This window comes from Nothoprocta perdicaria, unplaced genomic scaffold, assembly GCF_003342845.1.
Source record: "Nothoprocta perdicaria isolate Ctin4 unplaced genomic scaffold, notPer1 scaffold_46, whole genome shotgun sequence".
NCBI lineage: Eukaryota > Metazoa > Chordata > Aves > Tinamiformes > Tinamidae > Nothoprocta > Nothoprocta perdicaria.
The window spans coordinates 387,948-404,989 of NW_020455710.1; the positions used below are offsets into that span (position 1 = coordinate 387,948).

The window sequence follows — 17,042 nt, forward strand, 5'->3', positions numbered from 1 at the left end:
CCACGACGCCGCCGCCTGCGCCCCCGGCCCCGCCGTGCCCAGACCCCTGCGCCTTGGCTGCCGCCTGCCGTGCCGGCCTCGGAAGGGGCAGAGTCCTGCGCCGTGGCTAATCATTGCCCGGGCTGCGGCAGAGAGGCGCCCGGGGCCCCACGGGTGACAGGGGGCTCGGGCTGGGGCTCCCGCTGCGGCTGCTCCGAGCTCCGCTCGCCCCCAACCGCCTCCACCTGGGGTTTGTGCTGGGTAAGGCCACCTTCCTCCCCCCGACCTGGCGACTGCTTTTCCTGGTGGATGATAAGGAAGRAAAAGGCTCCTCCCCATGCGGGAAACAGCTTGGGATGGGAGGCAGCTGGGAACCCCCAGGCTGGCAGTGACATGAGCTGCCCCGTCCTCAGCAGAGCTGCCTTCCCCAAAGAGGCTGCGCTCTGCTCGAGCCTGGAGATGCAGCGAGGAAGTCCCTGGCTGGGACAGGTGGCTCCCTGCCCCTCGTCCCCCCATTGCAGCCTCCTGTGCCCCTCGGCTCTTGCCCTGTGGGGCTACTGTGAGGAGGAGGCAGAGGARGTGGAGGAGGCAGGTTTTCCAAGGGGGAGGCCGGTTTTCCATGGGGGAGGCAGCCTTGCTGCGCTCAGCGGCTGCGTGCCGCCGCCTCCGCCCAGCCGGGCTTGCCGGGGCCGTTCCCGACACGCAGCCGCGCAGCTCGGCTTCCTGGCAGGGTGCAGGGAGCCGGGCAGGCCTTGGCATGCGGCCCAGCGCCGCTCGGCCCGTTTGGGGTGCGAGAGCGTCGGCGGGGGGGCTGCCCGTGGCAGGGCCACCCTGTTGACACCGTCCTCCTTTCCCGGCCTCTTTCCTCGCTGCGACCGCAGGGCGAGTGGCGATGGCTGGAGCAGAGCTCATCCTCCTGCCYCTGTCTTGCTCCATCCCGGCCTCGCCGCAAGCAGCTCGGGTGCGGTGACGGGGTGCAGGGCTGCCCCCCGAGGCCCTGGTCGCCCGGCGGTCCCCACGCAGCTGCCGCCCGGCTGCAGCTGGCGGCTCCGGGCGCTACGGCCGCAGCCGGACAATGCGAGGAACTCGCCGGAGCAGGTGGCGCCGGGGCCCGGAATAGCTCGGCYGCCGCAGGGGAGGCGGTGACGCGGCCGGGGCGCTGCTGCGGGCCCCGCGCTGGCCCCTCGGGCACACGGTGCGGTCCCCATGCACCCCATGCACCGTGGGGCTCCCCTGCTGCCGCAGCCGGGCAGGAGCGGCCGGTGCCGGCAATGAGGAAACGCGGCTGGCAGCTGCTCCCAGGGGGAGATCCCTCCTGCAGCTTCCCAGCCGTGTCCAGCTAGGCCGAGTTTGGGGTTGGTGTCTGTGCCGCCCTGGTGCTGCCGCGTGCCGCAGGGCTGGGAACCTGCAGGTACATGGGTAGCTCATGGGAATGGGACAGAGCAGCTCAGGGCCACTGCGTCCCCAGTCCCTGTGCCCTCCCCACTGACCCTGCATTTGCTGGGCCGTGTCCTCCTTTCACTCCCCGGAGCTCGCGGGGTTTGGCCGGCTGCTCCTGCCTGTTGTCACTTTTATCTGGGGCTTGTTGTTAGACACGTGAAAATTAGAGTTCCCTGCTGCTCTGGAGTGTCGAAAGCCTTGGGCTGCGGGTGGCTGCTGTGTCCCTGCCTGTGCTCCCGAATTAGCCGCGCCGGGGCCTTCRGCGCTGCCAGGCGAGGCCACCAGCCGCTCGCGGCCTCTCCTGCCTCCCCTGTGTCCCCTCCCGTCGCGCGCCCRCCCTCGGCCTGTTCTTCCCCAGGTGCTGCAGTTTGCGGTCGAGCTGCCCTTGATGGTGTCTCTGCCCCCTTCCTGATCTCCCTGTGTCCCTCTGTGTCATTTCTCTGTGCTCATCAAYGGCTTTACAACATGGACGCAGGAGCGAACGTGTCCCTTGAGTGACATCGCGTCCGGGGCCGTGCTGAGGTACCTGTAGGACGCAGCYGCCTTGCCCGGCTGCTCGCAGCGGGACTGGGGCTCGGGCGGCYCTTTCCCGGCTCCCGGGGGCAATGTGAGTATTGAGGGGGAGCCAGGAGGTGTCGGGCGCTGGCTCGGGTGACAGCCCTGCAGGTGACACTCGGTGGCCACGGCGGGCGCCTCGGCGCGACGGCCTTTCCGGGGCGGCCRCGGGAGCCGCACTCGCCTGCTGGCCCCCTTCCTATCGGCCCCATCTCTTCCCGCGCCGGGAGGTGTCCTGTCCTTTCGGAAGGATGGGGGAAATGGAACAGGCTCCACCTTTTCCCYCGGCAAATAGAGCTCCGCTGAGTTCACATCCTGCGGAGCGGAATAGCCGGCTCCCAGCAGGGACGGTGACTTCACCGGCCGCTCACGTGTTGCCTGAGGAGCTACCATGGCCCGAGGAGCCTCCTCCGCCCTGGAGCCGGCCCCGGCCGCTTCCCGCGGCAGGGCTGCCGAGCGGAGCTGTCTGCTCCGTGGGGAAGGGCAGTTCCCTGGCCTGCCAGGTTGCGCTTGGCCATGGAGCATCTCCGTGCGGGTCCCTGCGAGGCGCTGGAAGCCAAGCTGGGCTCATTGGGATGGAGCCGTTTGCCCACACAGGCCCAAATCCCAGAGCAGGAGCAGCTCATCTGCTTCCCCCAAGGAAGGGATGAATCCAGGCTGCCCTTTCCAAGGGGTTTCTCCAAAGCCGCCTCCTCCCAGGTCCCCACGGAGCGGCTCCCCGGGTGCCCCRGAGCTGGGAGCCGCCTCGCGCAGCTGTGTGGACGCACGGGCAGCCTCCCGAGCTGCCTCTTCCTTCCATTGTTCTCCCGTTGGGCTCAGTCAGCTCCGTGTTTTTTCCTGCTGTGCTTGGGGGGAAGTGGAGGGGGGGAGGAGGGAGAACCTGGGGCTCCTGCAGCCCGGGCCCATCGCTAGGAGCCTTCGCAGGAGGTGCTGCCGGCCTCCCTGCCTCTTCTACCCAACCTGGCTGGATACTTGTGGCGGTGAAAATGGGATACGTGCAGCGCCTGGTTGCTCATGGCATCAGGATGCTCGTGGTACCAGGATGCCTGTGGTACTGGGATGCTCGCAGCACCAGGATGCTAATAATGCTGGGATACTAATGGTACCGGGATGCTCACAGCGCCAGGATGCTCACGGCACCAGAATGTTCATGGTGTTGGGATGCTCATGGCGCCATGATGCTCACGGCACTGGGATGCTCGTGGTGCCAGGATGGTCCTGGCACTGGGATACTCGTGGTACTGGGATGCTTGCAGTACTGGGATGCTCGTGGTGCCGGGGTGTTCAACGGCACTGGAATGCCTATGGCACTGGGAGGCTTACAGCACTGGGATGCCCAGGGTGCCCTGATATTCATGGCACCAGAATGCTCACAGTGCCAGGATGCTCACGGTGTCGTGATGTTCATGGCACTGGCAGGCTCGTGGTGCTAGGATGCTTGCGGTGCTGGGATGCTCGCGGCACCGGGATGCTCACAGGCGGCCGGGTCGCTGCCCATAGCAGGAGGCCGAGCTCCATCTGYGACCACCGCCGTCCCGGGGAGCTCGTGGCCCTGCCTGTGTACAGGTTTGCCGACGCGCTCCGGAGGTGCTTCCTGCCTGCCGCTTGGCAGCCGCTCTCCGCACAGGAGCTCCCCCGCGGGCTGCTTGGCTCCGCCGCCAGCCGCAGCTGCGTCCTGCTCGGGCGGGAGCGGCGCCGCGCGCGGAGCGCCGTCGTGCGGAGAGGCTCCCGGGATGCGCCAAGCCTTGTCCTGCCCTGGAAACCTTGGCTTGCGGAGCAGCGGGTGCAGCTCGGCCCCGGGTCCAGTGTCCCATGTGGGTCCCTCTCCACGAGGGTAGGAGTGCTGGAGCAAGGAGCTAATGCGAGGAAGGTTCCTCAGGGAGAGGAGTTGAAGTGGAGGAGCTGGGCRTTGGGGCTGTTGCTGCCTCCGCCGGGTGCTCCCAGGCTCCATGGACACTGTCTCCCCATGTCTACCTGGTGGTTCCAGCATCACGGCTCRGCTTCGGCTCCTGGCTCCCAGCACTTGCGGTGATGCCCCGTTGCTCCCGAGCAAGAGCTGAGCTCTCTGCTCTGCATTCGAGGCCTGTTGCTTCCTTGAAAAACGCGTTTAGAAGGAGATAAACCGATCGGTTTATCTGTCGCGTCCCTGGAAACGCTGCTTGCGGCAGGGTGAGCCCGAGGCTGCGAGAGGGGCAGGGTGAGGTCTGTCCCACGGCAGCGGCGCTTTCCCGGCTCTGCCGTGCCATCGGAGTGCACTTCTGGCTCCGAAAGCAGCTCTGCAGAGCAGGCACTGCGGGGTTTGGTGTTTATTGCCGCTCCGTGACTCACAAGCAGCCGGGTTAGGCGGGAGATGTTATTCTTTCCTAGGCGGCAGCCGCGCGGACCCGGCTCGGTGTGGGAAGGGCCGGCRCGGCGCCGCTTCGCTTGGCCAGCCCCAATGCCCGGGGTGCTGGTGCAATCCAGCGAGCCGTGCGGGAAGCTGCCCTTCCTTCATAGGAACCCAAATCTCCAGCTTGCTGGAGAGAACGGGCTGGAAGGAGCAGCGGAGAGCCGCACTGAGCGCCAGGCCCCGGGGAGCAGGTTCCTCCGGAGACTTTGAATGGATGAAGCTGAAACGCGGCACGAAGTGACCCCCTCTTCTCGTGCTTTGAGGATGAAAAGCCCCTGGAACTGCTCATCATGGAGATCCCATCCTGATCTCCGCTGCGGTGACCACTGGTCCTGAACCTCCCCCAGCAGCCGCTGAATGTTCTGCCTTAACGAGCATGTTTACCAAACACTTTAAATTGCAGTAATGAACACACCAGTACTTGGTTTCCTTTTAATTACCCACTTGCTTAATAAGTGAGGTGGCCCCATTTCCTGTGGAAAGGGTTATGTCTCTTGTTGGTCCTGCAGCCTTTCTGGGCCTTTTCCTGCATGGGACCTTTGTGTGAGATGGGAGAGAAGCAGAAGAGTGACAGAGGTGCAGGAGCAGGTGGATGTGGAGCCAGGCCAGGAGCTGGGCCCGGTTCTGGCAGCCAGGAGGRATTTTGTCCCTATCCCAGTGACCTGCAGTGGGTCCGAGGTGGCCCTTTCGGCCGCCGGTGCCCGTGGCTGCCTGGCAGAGCCGAGGCGCCGCGCCGGCATCCTGTGCCCCCCGCATTCCTCCCTCCTTTCTTTGCCTTTTCACTTGGCGCTCAAATTCCACAGATGTTAATCCGCTCGCGGCCCCTCGGTGGAGAATAAAACGTCCTCTCCCTGTGTGGGAGAGAAGAATTCATTGGAATTCACTGCGGGCAGGAGCAGGGAGYCTGTGACGAGGGCGGGGGGAGCGTCCTGTGCCGCTGAACGGCCCCCGGGCAGGAGGACGGGGCAGGGGACGGGGCTCTCGGCGCTGCCACAATCCCCRTATTGAGAGGCTCGAACCGTAACAATGCCGACCACGCGCTCCGTGGGCCAGGGCCTGGCAGCGGCTTCCTATAAATGGGAGCGTCCCGCACGGGGGGGACGGAGGTGCTGTCCTGGGGCGATGGGAGCCGCGGGGCCCGTCCCCTGTGGGGCAGGGGGTTGCTGGGGCACGGAGGCCGGGGCAGGCTGAGCTGGAGCCGGGGCTGCRTGTGTGGAGGGCCAGAGGCGGCAGGGCCGGGAGGCCGGCATGGGGCAGGCGCTGTCCTGCGCGCCGGCAGGTCCGGGAGGCCCTCGAGCCGGTGCCGCTGGCGCCGCGGCGGGTCTGCGAGGGCGGCAGCACCGGGGAGACGCGCAGGGCCGCCCGGGGCTCCTGCCCGCCTCTGACGCCCTCCTCTTCCTTCCRCAGAGCTCCTGGGATCTGCCAAACGCCTCAACGTGAACTACCAGGATGCGGACGGGTGAGTTCAGCACGGCCCGGCCCGCGGATACTGTTGGGTCAGCTCTCACCTTGCTCAGCTGCTGCTTTCGGCTCTGGTTCGGGAGAGGCCGGGGGGTTCACAGCGCGGCTCTCCTGTACCTGGGTAGTTCTGCATCCAATGGGTGCTGTTCGCAGGAGCATCCTGGGATGGAGCTGCTCCCCAAAGCCAGGGGCAATGAGTCCAAACCCACCTGCATCCGCGCTCAGGGCCATCCTCCCTGGGCACTTACACAGCAGAATCCTTCCTAAAGCTCTCCCACATCCCCCTCAGCAGCACTGTGGGAGGAAGGCAGTAAAACGGGGCGCCCCGTGCGCTCGGCCGCAGCACGTGCTTGTGTCTGCCCTTCATATCCCGAGAGCAAAATCCCTGCACGCAGGGAGGTAGGGGAAGGAAAGAGGAGCTTGCTGAGTGACCGCAGCATATTTGTGTAGCTCATCACTTCCAAAATCCAAGCACTTAATAAGCAGGGTGCTGAGAGTTAAGGAAACCACAGAGGCCCATAAAACAAATAAGCACGTTTTTCTTGCTGCATTAACTCTGACCCGTAACGTATTAGCATTGTTTTGTGCATTAGTGTTGTACCTAATTTCTGCATGTTTTCCTTCAGAGGGCTCGGTAGGAAGTGTCAGTTGGTGCCGAGTTCGAGCTGGCCGATGMGGGGCTTGAAATGTGCAGCGTGGCTTTGTCTCAGCATAATTCTCTGCAGATGTAGCTTAATGTAATGCAATKWAAAAAAAAATGCAGTAATAGAAGGATAGATCTAGTTGCAGCAAGGCACAGGGCTGGCGCTGGGCAGATCCGGCAGGGTCGGGACAGGGGTGGTGCGTTTGCCACCCTTGGTGTTTTGGTTTTAATTGTCAGCTCAGCTGTGGGCTCGGTGACACGGGGGCCGTGTCGCTGGAGGCAGCAGCCTGGCTCTGCCGCGGTCCCCAGGACACCCTGGGCACCGGCTCCCGGTCCCAGGAAGCGTTTTGGAGCTGGAGGCAGGAGTGGGAGCGTTTTCACGGAGCGCCGCCCCTGAGGCAGCTCTGCGCTGCTCCTGTCGCTGGGAGATGCCACAAGGGCTGAGAACACGGGAATGTGCCGTGCGGCCCCGAACGGGGCCTTGAGGGCGGCCCAGGACCGTGGGCCGATGGCTGGAGGGGATGGGGGCCGGYGGGGCTCAGGGAAGGGCCGTGCCGGCATCGGCTGCCAGTTCCCCGGGTGCCCTGGAGGCCGTGCGAGCCCCGGCCTCCTGGAGGCCATGGAAGCCCCGGCAGCGCTGGCTTCCTCCCTCGGCCAGGGCCCTTCACGTGACGCCTGGGGGGACTCCGCGCAGACAGGCCTCCCTCACAGCCCCGAACACAGGGCTCATTCACGGCCGCTGGCCTCGCTCCCCGCCGTGGGCTSCTGGCATCCCTGCTGGCACGGGCGGGGAGACGAGGCCGCTGCGGGGGTGACTCGGGCGCCGGGGGGCATGGGCAGAYGTTGCCGTCGTGCCAGCGGGTTTGCCGGGCGCTTTAGGCACCAAGGCCCGTCCGGGCGCTGCCCATGGCCATGGCTGAGCCCCTCTCGCCCCCACAGGTTCTCGGCTCTGCACCACGCGGCCCTGGGCGGCAGCCTGGAGCTCCTGGCCCTGCTGCTGGAGGCGCAGGCCACCGTCGACATCAAGGACAGCAACGGTAAGGGTGTCCCTGCACGCCCCGGGGTGCCCGCGCTGGCCGTGCCCTGGCTCCCGCCGCGGGGTCCCCGCCGCCRCCCTGCCAGCCCCTCTCTCGGCAGGGATGCGGCCCCTGCACTACGCRGCGTGGCAGGGCCGCGTGGAGCCCGTGCGCGTGCTGCTGCGGGCCGCCGCCTCCGTCAACATGGCCTCGCAGGACGGGCAGATCCCGCTGCACCTCTCGGCACAGTACGGCCACTACGAGGTGGTGAGTGAGGGCGGGCGTCCCGCGTGAGCCCCGCGCGTGCCCGCGGGTCGGCGCCGAGCGCCGTCGCCCTGGCTCTGCGGGAGGCTGGGCGCGGGGCTGGCAGGGACTGAGCCCGGCCGCGTTGCTCCCCGCAGTCGGAGATGCTGCTGCAGCACCAGTCCAACCCCTGTCTCGTCAACAAGGCCAAGAAAACCCCCCTGGACCTGGCCTGCGAGTTCGGGCGSCTCAAGGTGAGCGCGGCGACCCCGGCGTTGCTCAGGGCAGTGCAGTGGGACCGAGGGGCTGCTCCGGCAGGAGGGGACATCCCTGGGCCCGCGCGACACTGCTCTCCGGRCCCTGGTGCTTTGCTGGCAGCTCCTGCCTCCTCCCAACTCCCAGCACGGGAGCTGCAAGTCCCTCTCCTACCGGGCCGGCAGCCGGGAGCCCTCATTCCCGGCGCGCCGCTGCTCCCTCCCYGCCTTGCTCCCGTTTGAGCACAGCTAGGCTGAGCTCACTGACCCCCACAAGCCCTGAGCATGGCCAGGCTCRGCCRGCAGGGACGGACGCGCTGTGTTCAYGGGGACKGGGCTGCTCGKGCCCGAGGAGACCCTGGCCCGGCCACATAGCACCGCATAGCGCAGCCCCCAGACCGTCCCGTGCCCCGCCAGGGAGGGGACCGCCAGGATATTTCCATTTTTGGAGTATCTGTAATATCTGCAGCTATAAACAGGGCAGTAAAAATAACTGCTCTGTGCCGCTGGGCTGCCCCGAGATGCCGACTGCCACTCCGGGCCTGGAGAGACCGGAGCTTTTTAGGGCTTGGTCTGAAAAGCCCAATTATGGGAAGCCTATTCCTGGCTGCCAAGCCCTTCGGGAGCCCTTGCCCCACGGCCTCCCACCAGCAAGGCCTCCGCAAGCGCCGCCTGTGTCCGGCCAAGGCCRGGGCTGCAGCACGGACGGGTCGAGGCGGGTCAGGCTGCAGGGAGCCCGGGGGCAATGCAGCGGGGTGCAGTCGCACCCGTGGGCTGCGCACAGCGGGGCGCAGGGTCCCTGCCTCACCCGTCACCCCTCGTAGGTGGCCCAGCTGCTGCTCAACAGCCACCTGTGCGTCGCCCTCCTAGAGGGCCAGTCTAAGGACGCTGCTGACCCCAACTACACCACCCCRCTGCACCTCGCGGCCAAGAACGGGCACAAGGAGATCATCAGGTAACTGTCCTCGCTGCTGTGCCTGCCCCACGTGCCCCAGGCACCGCCAGAGACTYGGTCCTGCTTCTTCCCAAATCCACCTTCCCTCTAAGTGGTTCAGTCCCTCATCTCCGAGGCCTCAGTGCATGGAGAGGATCCCCGGAGCACTGCTGGCCGCATCCCCCTGCTTACACCCTGCTCAGGGGCTCTGTCCCTCTCCTTCGTTCCCCCAGGCAGCTGCTGAAAGCCGGCATCGAGATCAACAAGCAGACGAAGACGGGCACGGCCCTGCACGAGGCCGCGCTCTACGGCAAGACCGAGGTGGTGCGCCTGCTGCTGGAGGTGAGCTCGCGCGAGGGCCCCGCTGCTGCAGCCCTCACCTCCTGCCCTGCCCCATGGCTCGGCTGCTGCGGCGCTGCCGGTTCCGCCTGGCACCCGTGCCGGTTGATGTCGATCACGGTGCTGCAGCAGAGACGGAGCCGCCGCCGTCCTGGGGCAGCGTTTGCTCCATGGCCTGGCACCAAGGGCATCTCCTCCTGGACAGGGCGGCGTGGATGTGAACATCAGGAACACCTACAACCAGACAGCACTGGACATCGTGAACCAGTTCACCACCTCGCACGCCAGCAAGGACATCAAGCAGCTGCTGAGAGGTGAGGTGGGGCTGGTTTGCACTGAGGCCTCGGCCGGTGCCAAGAGCAGAGTCCTGGTGGGACCTCAGTGGTGCTCCTTGTCCCTCACTGCCCTAAACCGTCCTGGCTCTGAGTGTGGACATCACCACCCCTCACATGCTGCCCTCCTCGTGTGGGCTTCAGCAGGCAGGGATCCTCAGAGATCAAGGTCTTGCAGCCACACTAACCTTCTCCCCTCTCTGTGTATTTCCCTCCTATTCCTTTCCTCTGGACTGTTCTCCATCCAAACTCTTCTCTTGCTTCCCTGCTCTCTGCCACCTCCTTTCTTCCCTCCATCCCTTGTCTTCAGAGGCATCAGGAATCCTGAAGGTCCGAGCGTTAAAGGATTTCTGGAACCTCCATGACCCAACTGCTCTCAACGTCCGGGCAGGAGATGTCATCACGGTGAGGCCTTGGGGGTCCCTGCTCCRCATGCCTCCCATCACCTCCCACCCCAGGGTGCCAGCCCCTTCCGTCTTCCTCCTCCACAGGTCTTGGAGCAGCACGCAGACGGGCGGTGGAAGGGACATATCCACGATGCTCAGAAAGGCACCGATCGGGTCGGATACTTCCCCCCCTCCATCGCTGAAGTCATCAGCAAGCGCACAGGTCAGGACCCGTCCTGGACATGTCGAAATGGGGCCCCTGTGAAGCCATCCCGTCCCTCCTGGCACTGCTCCTAGGACAGGTCCCCGCAGCCCTGGCTAGCTAGAGTGGGCAGGAGAAGGACRTGGGGTGGGAGGGAGGGCTCGTGGGATCAACACAGTGACAATCTGGGCCCTGGGGCTCGGGCACCGGGTGGCAGGAGGAGCCTTGGCCGTGTGGCAGGAGTGACACCAGGCCGCAGTGCCTGCTGCTCCCCGTGTCCCTGCATCCCTGTGTCCCTGTGCCCCCAGAGGCGGCCGTGCCTGGCCTGGGGTGAGCGGCGCCCGCCCCTCGCTGCCTCTGACGCCGGTGTTTTGTGTTTGAATGCAGGCTCGGTCCTCCCCCGCGCGGCGCCCGCGCAGCAGCGCCAGGGCCCCCCCGGGGTGCCGCGGCACCTCCCCGACGAGTGTCCACAGCCGGCGGCCCCGAGCGGCCCCGCGGCCCACGGCCACGTCGCCCTAACCCGGACGCTGCCGGGCCCTGACTGCCCAGGTCAGGGGGCTGCCGGAGGGAGACGGGCTGGGGGCCTGGCCCTGTCCCAGCCCCGCCACGCAGGGCGAGCCGGGAAGGACTTGCCTCGTGACGGGGAGCAGCTGCAGGGCAGTGGAGTGTAGGGGAGCCCGCAGAGCAGCCCCCGTCCTTCCCCGTGCCCTCGGCCCCGCCACGTCCCCGCTGCCTCTCCTGCATCCTGCCGGCTCCCGGGGTGTCCCGGCCGCGTCCGGGCGCTGGGAGGTGGGAGGCGCTGCTGGATCGGTGGTGGCCGGACGGCTCTCGGGTGAGACTGGTGCCCCCGACTTGGCCGACGCAGGGCCTGCTCCCTCGCGGCCACCAAGGCCACAGCCCCACAGGGAAGCAGGGACCTTGCTGGGGCGCTTGGCGCCTTGTGGCACTTGGGAAGGTCCCGGTGGGCCTGGGTGGCTGATGTGCCCTATTTCTGCCCCAAACAGCAGGAGACAGGAACAGCGTGGGCAGCGAGGGCAGCATCGGCAGTATCCGCAGCGCCGGCAGCGGCCAGAGCACCGAGGGCACCAACGGGCAGAGCACCAGCATCCTCATCGAGAACGCCAGGGTAGGTGCTGGGTGCCCCCAATTCTCCCCCATCCTGCTCCCCACGTTGAGCCCATCTCAACTCCCGTCCCACAGATCTCTTGATAAGTCCCAGAGCTTAAAATCATGCCCAGGGTGGGGACCTCCCCTTTTCCCTCGCAGAGATGGGTGCAAGTTGGACCTGGCACCCCTGAGGTGGGACAAGGCTCGTGGCCAGTGGGAATCGCTGCTCCAGTGGCCTCTCCTGTCCCGCAGCCGCTGCCCTCCGCCGGCGATGACCCCCAGCAGCACGTGGTGGGAGCGGAGCCCCGCAACGGGCAGCTCGGCTGCACGGCAGGTGAGGGGCGTCCTGGTGCCCCGGCGCCGCAGGACACCGCGAGGCCCCCGCGGTTGGGCTGCATGTGGCACCACCCCAACACTCCCCTCTGCCTTCCGCCCAGGGCCACTGGGGCTCCAGAGCCCCRGCAGCTGCCCCGCTGGAGACAAGGTTTTCTCCCACCAGTTCCTGCGCCCGGAGCAGCTCCTCGAGGGGAAGGTAACGGAGCCACCGGGGACATGGCTGGGGAGGGGATGTTTCTCCTGGCCAGGCCTGTCGTGTTGGGGCAGGAGAGGCCATACGGATATGCCTGAGGCTCTCAGCTCAGCTCTCACTGCACTGGGGACACTGGAGTCTTGGGGGTGATGGGGTCAAGCGGGTTTTACACAAGCAGGGACTGTGCCCCTGCACAAAGCAGCCAGCTCCTTGCAGCCCCTGCGGCCACCATCGCCGGTGACTTGTTGCTCTGTCCTCCGTGCAGGACGCAGAGGCCATTTACAACTGGCTGCGGGAGTTCCAGCTGGAGTCGTACACGGCCAACTTCCTCAACGCCGGCTACGACGTCCCCACCATCAGCCGCATGACCCCGGAGGTAAGAGAGCTGCTTCCTCTGCCCAGCGCTGCCCGTGCCCCCACCAGGCACCAGCAGCAGATACCCCCTGTCCCGCGCCCGCGATGCTGCTGCTCAGCGCAGCTCCACTCTTTGCACCAGGACCTCACCGCCATCGGAGTCACCAAACCGGGACACAGGAAGAAGATCTCCACYGAGATCGGGCAGCTCAGCATCGCCGAGTGGCTGCCCAGCTACATCCCGGTGAGTGTCTGCAGCCCGGGGCTGTGGGGCAGCACCCTCTTCCCCCCAGGCTTTTCCTCTGAGCTGCCCCTGCTCCGGGATGGGACAGGATGGAGATCGTCTTCTAGTCCAACCCCCTGCTCCAGCAGGGACACCTAGACCACATTGCACAAGGTTGCGTCCGAGGCGGATTTGGAAGATCTCCAGAGAAGGAGACTCCACAGCCTCCCTAGGGAACGTGCGCCAAGGCTCTGGCACCTTCACAGTCAAGAAGTTCTTCCTCACATGGAAATGCAGCTGCCTGGGTTTCGATTTGTCCCCATTTCCCCTTGTCCTGTYGCTGGCCACCCCAAGAAACCCCAACAAAGGCCAGAAAAGGTCTCCCAGGCAGGGAGGGAATGGATGAAAGTGCRACCTGTCCCTCGATGCTCACGCCGGCGTCTCGGCTCTCTTTGCAGGCTGACCTGATGGACTGGCTCAGTGCCATCGGGTTGCCCCAGTACCACAAAAAGCTGGTGAACAACGGTTACGACTCCATCACCATCGTGACGGACCTAACCTGGGAAGATCTGCAGGAGATCGGCATCAACAAGCTGGGTGAGTGGCTGATGGGAGCGTCCCTGACATGGACACGGGGTGGCCTGGGGTGGCCAGGTTTCCTGGCAAGGAACGCATGGGCCTCCCTCAGGCGGTGCACGGCACGGCCTGCACACCCAAAATGGGTGGTTCATGGCAGTTTCCAAAGACTCTGCAGGCAGGCTGGAGCCTGGCTGAGCCTGATGCCAGCCAGTGCCACGTGGGCATCGGCAGGAGTTTGTCTCCTCCTGTTGGCAAAGTTTGGGTAACCCAAAGGCCTTTGCCTTGGTTGGTGACATGAGCACAGCTCTTCCAGGCCAGGAATCAAAGGCCTTGGAGAGACAGAGCCAATCTAATGTGCCCCTTCTGTCACAACCTTCCCACAGGCCACCAGAAGAAGATCATGTTGGCTGTGAAGAAGCTCAGAGACCTCCGCAAAAGCTTGAACCAAGCRGAAGCAACGCTGGCAAGACGCAAGGTCCCCGGTTCCCTGGACATTGTCACCATCGAGTCGCTGGAGAACGGGGAATGCCAGTCCCCACACACGCCCAAGATGACAACGTTCCAGGACAGCGAGCTCAGCTACGAGCTGCAGACRGCCATGTCCAACAGCTGCCACGAGACGCTCGGCATCAAGAGCAGCCAGGGCATGTCGCGGAGCCAGGAGAGCATCGGGGTGCGCTCCCGGGGCTCGGGGCACTCGCAGGACAACGTGCTGTCGCGGCGCCTCTCCAGCCCCTCGCAGGAGAGCCTGGGCAGCGGCGAGAGCAGCGGCAGCAGCGGGCAGTCCTGTGCGCAGCCCCGCAGCAAGGAGAGCCCGGCCAGGCTGCCGGGCCCACCCAGCACCGAGCCCGGCGGCCAGCCCGGCTCCCCGGCGGCGCCCAGCGGCTGCGGGGGCAGCCCGCTCAAGGAGAGGAACGTGCCCGAGGGCACGGACCAGCACCCGCGCCCAGCGGCTCCCCGGGGCGCTGGCCCTGCAGGGCCGCAAGCAGCTGCCCCCTGCACCCCGCCGCAGACCCCCGGCAAGGCGGCCACCCCGTACATCTTCATGTACCCCCACGTCTCCTCGAAATCCCCACCAGCCCCTTCCCTGCTGGGGGCAGAGCAGCCCCGGAGCCTGGCGCAGCCCTTCGCCTCCTTCTCCCCCAGCCAGAAGAGCGGCCTGCAGGCGGCGGCCCAGAAAACCTTCTCCTACCTGCACAGCCAGTGCGGCCCCGCGGAGGCGGCCGCCGCGCCGGGCGCCCGGCAGCCCGCCGAGCAGCACAGCGGCAGCGACGGCGCCAAGCACAAGAAGCGATCRCACAGCCTGAACCGCTACGCGCTGTCGGACGGGGAGCACGAGGAGGAGGACGGCGTGTGCACCAGCACCCTGGGCTCCTACGCCACCCTGACACGGCGCCCGGGCCGGAGCCAGACGCCCCGGGCTTATCTGCAAGCCGAGGCCAAGGTCACCCGCAGCCAGTCCTTCGCCATCCGCGCCAAGCGCAAGGGCCCGCCGCCGCCGCCGCCCAAGCGCCTCAGCTCTGTCTCCAGCACCCTGGCTGCAGAGGCAGACCCCGAGCCGGCCGCCGAGCCCGAACGACGGCCCCTGGCCGCCCCCGGCACGGCCGGCGTCGCCGCGTCCCCCGGCAGGACGGTGAGGAGCCTGGCGGCTGCACTGGAGGAGCCACCCGGGCCCAGTCCACACAAGCCCCTCCTGGCCCCAAAGCCCCTGCATGTGGCCCAGGACTGTCCCTGCGGAGCGAGCGAGGCCAGTCAGCCCTGCAGCGCCAATGACTCCGGCCAGGCCGGGCTTGCCGAGGCCGCCAGGGACGCCCTCGAGAGCAGCAAGCCCCGGAGACGGACGGTCAGTGAGCCCAGCGCGCCCATGACGGAGGCTCTGCAGGGCAGGTGGGAAGATGCCAGCTCAGACACAGAGGAGGAGGCCAAAGCCGAGGTTTCCACCTCGTCCTCCCAGAACAGCTCCAGCGAGTGCATCCCCTTTGCAGAAGAAGGCAACTTAACCATCAAACAGCGACCCAAACCCGCSGGGCATCTCAAGGCCGACGCAGCCGCTCTGGACTCAGAGCCCAGTTCCCAGACCACAGACCCTCCCTGCTCCACCGAGAAGGAGCCCGGGGGGCCCGTTGGCCCCAAAGAGCCCCCGGTGCTGGAGTTCAACCTCACCGAGTCGGACACGGTGAAGCGCAGGCCGCGCTTCAAGGAGCGGGAGCCGCTGCAGACGGTGCTCAAGGCGTTCGGCGTGGCGGGGCAGRCGGAGGCGGCGGCCCCGGCGCCGCAGTACGCGCAAGCACAGGCCGTGAGCATCGCGGGCCCCGCCACGCACAGGACGCAGCCGCCCGCCGGCCTCGCCGCCGATGCCTTCGATGACGACAACRTGGAGTTCAGGATCGCCGAGATCGAGAAGAGCATCTTGTCCCTGGAGAAGGGCATCAAGAAGGCAGCGAGCCCTGTGAAAGCCGCCGGCGCCGCGGAGCTGCTGGGCACCGCTGTGCTGAGGACGCCGACGGCAGGTAGGGGCCTGCGGAGATCCTGCCCCGCGGGGGATCCCCGGTGGCRGCGGGACCTGCCGCTCCGTTGGCGGGGTCGGCTCCCGCATCCCCAGGAAGCTGGCGCTGGGAAGGGAGCGCACGCTGCCAGGTGCAACAGGGCTTCTTCCTTCACAGATGTTCCAGCCAAACACACGTCCGTGGCCTCCACCAAGCTGGTGTTCTCCGGGCCCAAGACCATCTACCAGCAGGTGCTGCAGCCTTCCCGTCACACGGTGGCTCCCTGGGCGGCTGCCGAGGCGCTGCCGGATGCGATGGGAGCCCCGGCCGGCGCCCGGAGCCCCGAGGCCGGCGGCAAGAGCTTGGCGAGGCCCTCGGCGGCCGCGCCGGGCGCCGCTCTGGCGCAGCAGCGGCTGGAACAGACCAACTGCACGCTGGCCGCCGCGCTGCAGGCTGCGGAGAAGGAGATAACGGCCAAAGAGGCGGAGAGGTGAGAGCCCTGGGCGGGAGAGGAGAGCCCTGGGGCGGGATGGGAGGGAGAGGAGAGCCCTGGGGCGGGATGGGAGGGAGAGGAGAGCCCTGGGGTGGGATGGGAGGGAGAGGAGAACACCCCGACGAGACCCCCACAGTGGAGAGGGTGGAAGGGCTCTTAGCTTGTGGTGAGGAGGGTCGGGGCCAGCCCGGCTCCCCCCAGCCCCACCAGCCCTCTGAGCGCCGCTCGCTCTCCCTGCCAGCCGCCCCGGCGCCGTGCACTCGGCCAAGAACATCCTGGAGGACATCAGCAACATGTTCGACGACCTGGCCGACCAGCTGGACGCCATGCTGGACTGAGGCTCCCTCCCTGCCTCCCGTCGCCGCCTCCGGCTGCTCTGCCAATGCCCCTGGTGACGGGGGAGCGTCCATCTGGCTCTCGGGTAGCGTCTCCAGATCTTCCTCCCTTCCTGCACTTGACACCACGGCTAGGAGTACGGCGGGTCCCTCCTCACGTGCCCCGGGGCTGCCCGGCTCCGTGTCCAACGCTCCGGGCTGCTTCCTGAGGGGGTCGAGGAATTTCCCACCAGCCTGGCAGCAGCAGAGCCCAGAGGGGCTGCCCCGCGCTCCTGGAGGCCCCGAGGAAACCCCACACGGAGCAGAGAGCCTCCACAAGGGACCTTTCTCTCCCCTCGCTGCATGGCCGAGTCCTGCCTCCTGTTATTTATCCCCTGCCAACAATGTGTCAGAGGAGAGACCTCCCCGGGCAGCGCTGCCTATTTACTGCGCGGCTCCCGCCCCGGCAGGGCCTGCGAGCAGCTGAAAGAAGACAGGGCTTGTCGCGACTTGGCAGCTCGCGGAGTGAGAAGGGGCCTTCCTGCTTTCTTCGCCGCTTTTCCGAGCGTGTCAGCGTCAGGCAGCGTGTAATCCGAGCGGATAGAAATCCCCACCGCGGGACCCGCGGCTGCACCCCGGGCGCAGCTCCCTCGTGCGGCGCCGGGAGGCTGCGGCCTCCGCCCTGCGCCGGCCACCGGCCCCGCCAGAGCCACCGGAGCCGGCAGCGCCTCTTTATTTTATTTCATGTCGCTCTCCTCCTTTTCCGGGAGGAGAAAACGGTCCC

At 66.8% G+C, this 17,042-nt stretch overlaps 1 protein-coding gene across 1 annotated transcript in view; it reads left to right on the top strand.

Moving 5' to 3' along the window:
• Nucleotides 1–16,298, top strand: part of CASKIN2 (CASK interacting protein 2) — a 20,964-nt gene extending 4,666 nt beyond the window's left edge. The window contains exons 2-20 of the mRNA XM_026046778.1: nt 5,771–5,822; nt 7,407–7,504; nt 7,605–7,750; nt 7,885–7,980; nt 8,805–8,935; nt 9,148–9,256; nt 9,459–9,567; nt 9,896–9,990; nt 10,077–10,194; nt 10,561–10,722; nt 11,178–11,299; nt 11,533–11,614; nt 11,718–11,812; nt 12,075–12,185; nt 12,306–12,407; nt 12,845–12,983; nt 13,349–15,475; nt 15,629–15,941; nt 16,186–16,298. Coding sequence (XP_025902563.1) covers nt 5,771–5,822; nt 7,407–7,504; nt 7,605–7,750; nt 7,885–7,980; nt 8,805–8,935; nt 9,148–9,256; nt 9,459–9,567; nt 9,896–9,990; nt 10,077–10,194; nt 10,561–10,722; nt 11,178–11,299; nt 11,533–11,614; nt 11,718–11,812; nt 12,075–12,185; nt 12,306–12,407; nt 12,845–12,983; nt 13,349–15,475; nt 15,629–15,941; nt 16,186–16,282 — 4,304 coding nt within the window. The 3' untranslated portion in view covers nt 16,283–16,298. The remainder of the gene's footprint in view (nt 1–5,770; nt 5,823–7,406; nt 7,505–7,604; nt 7,751–7,884; nt 7,981–8,804; nt 8,936–9,147; nt 9,257–9,458; nt 9,568–9,895; nt 9,991–10,076; nt 10,195–10,560; nt 10,723–11,177; nt 11,300–11,532; nt 11,615–11,717; nt 11,813–12,074; nt 12,186–12,305; nt 12,408–12,844; nt 12,984–13,348; nt 15,476–15,628; nt 15,942–16,185) is intronic.
• The last annotated feature ends 744 nt before the right edge of the window (nt 16,299–17,042 follow it).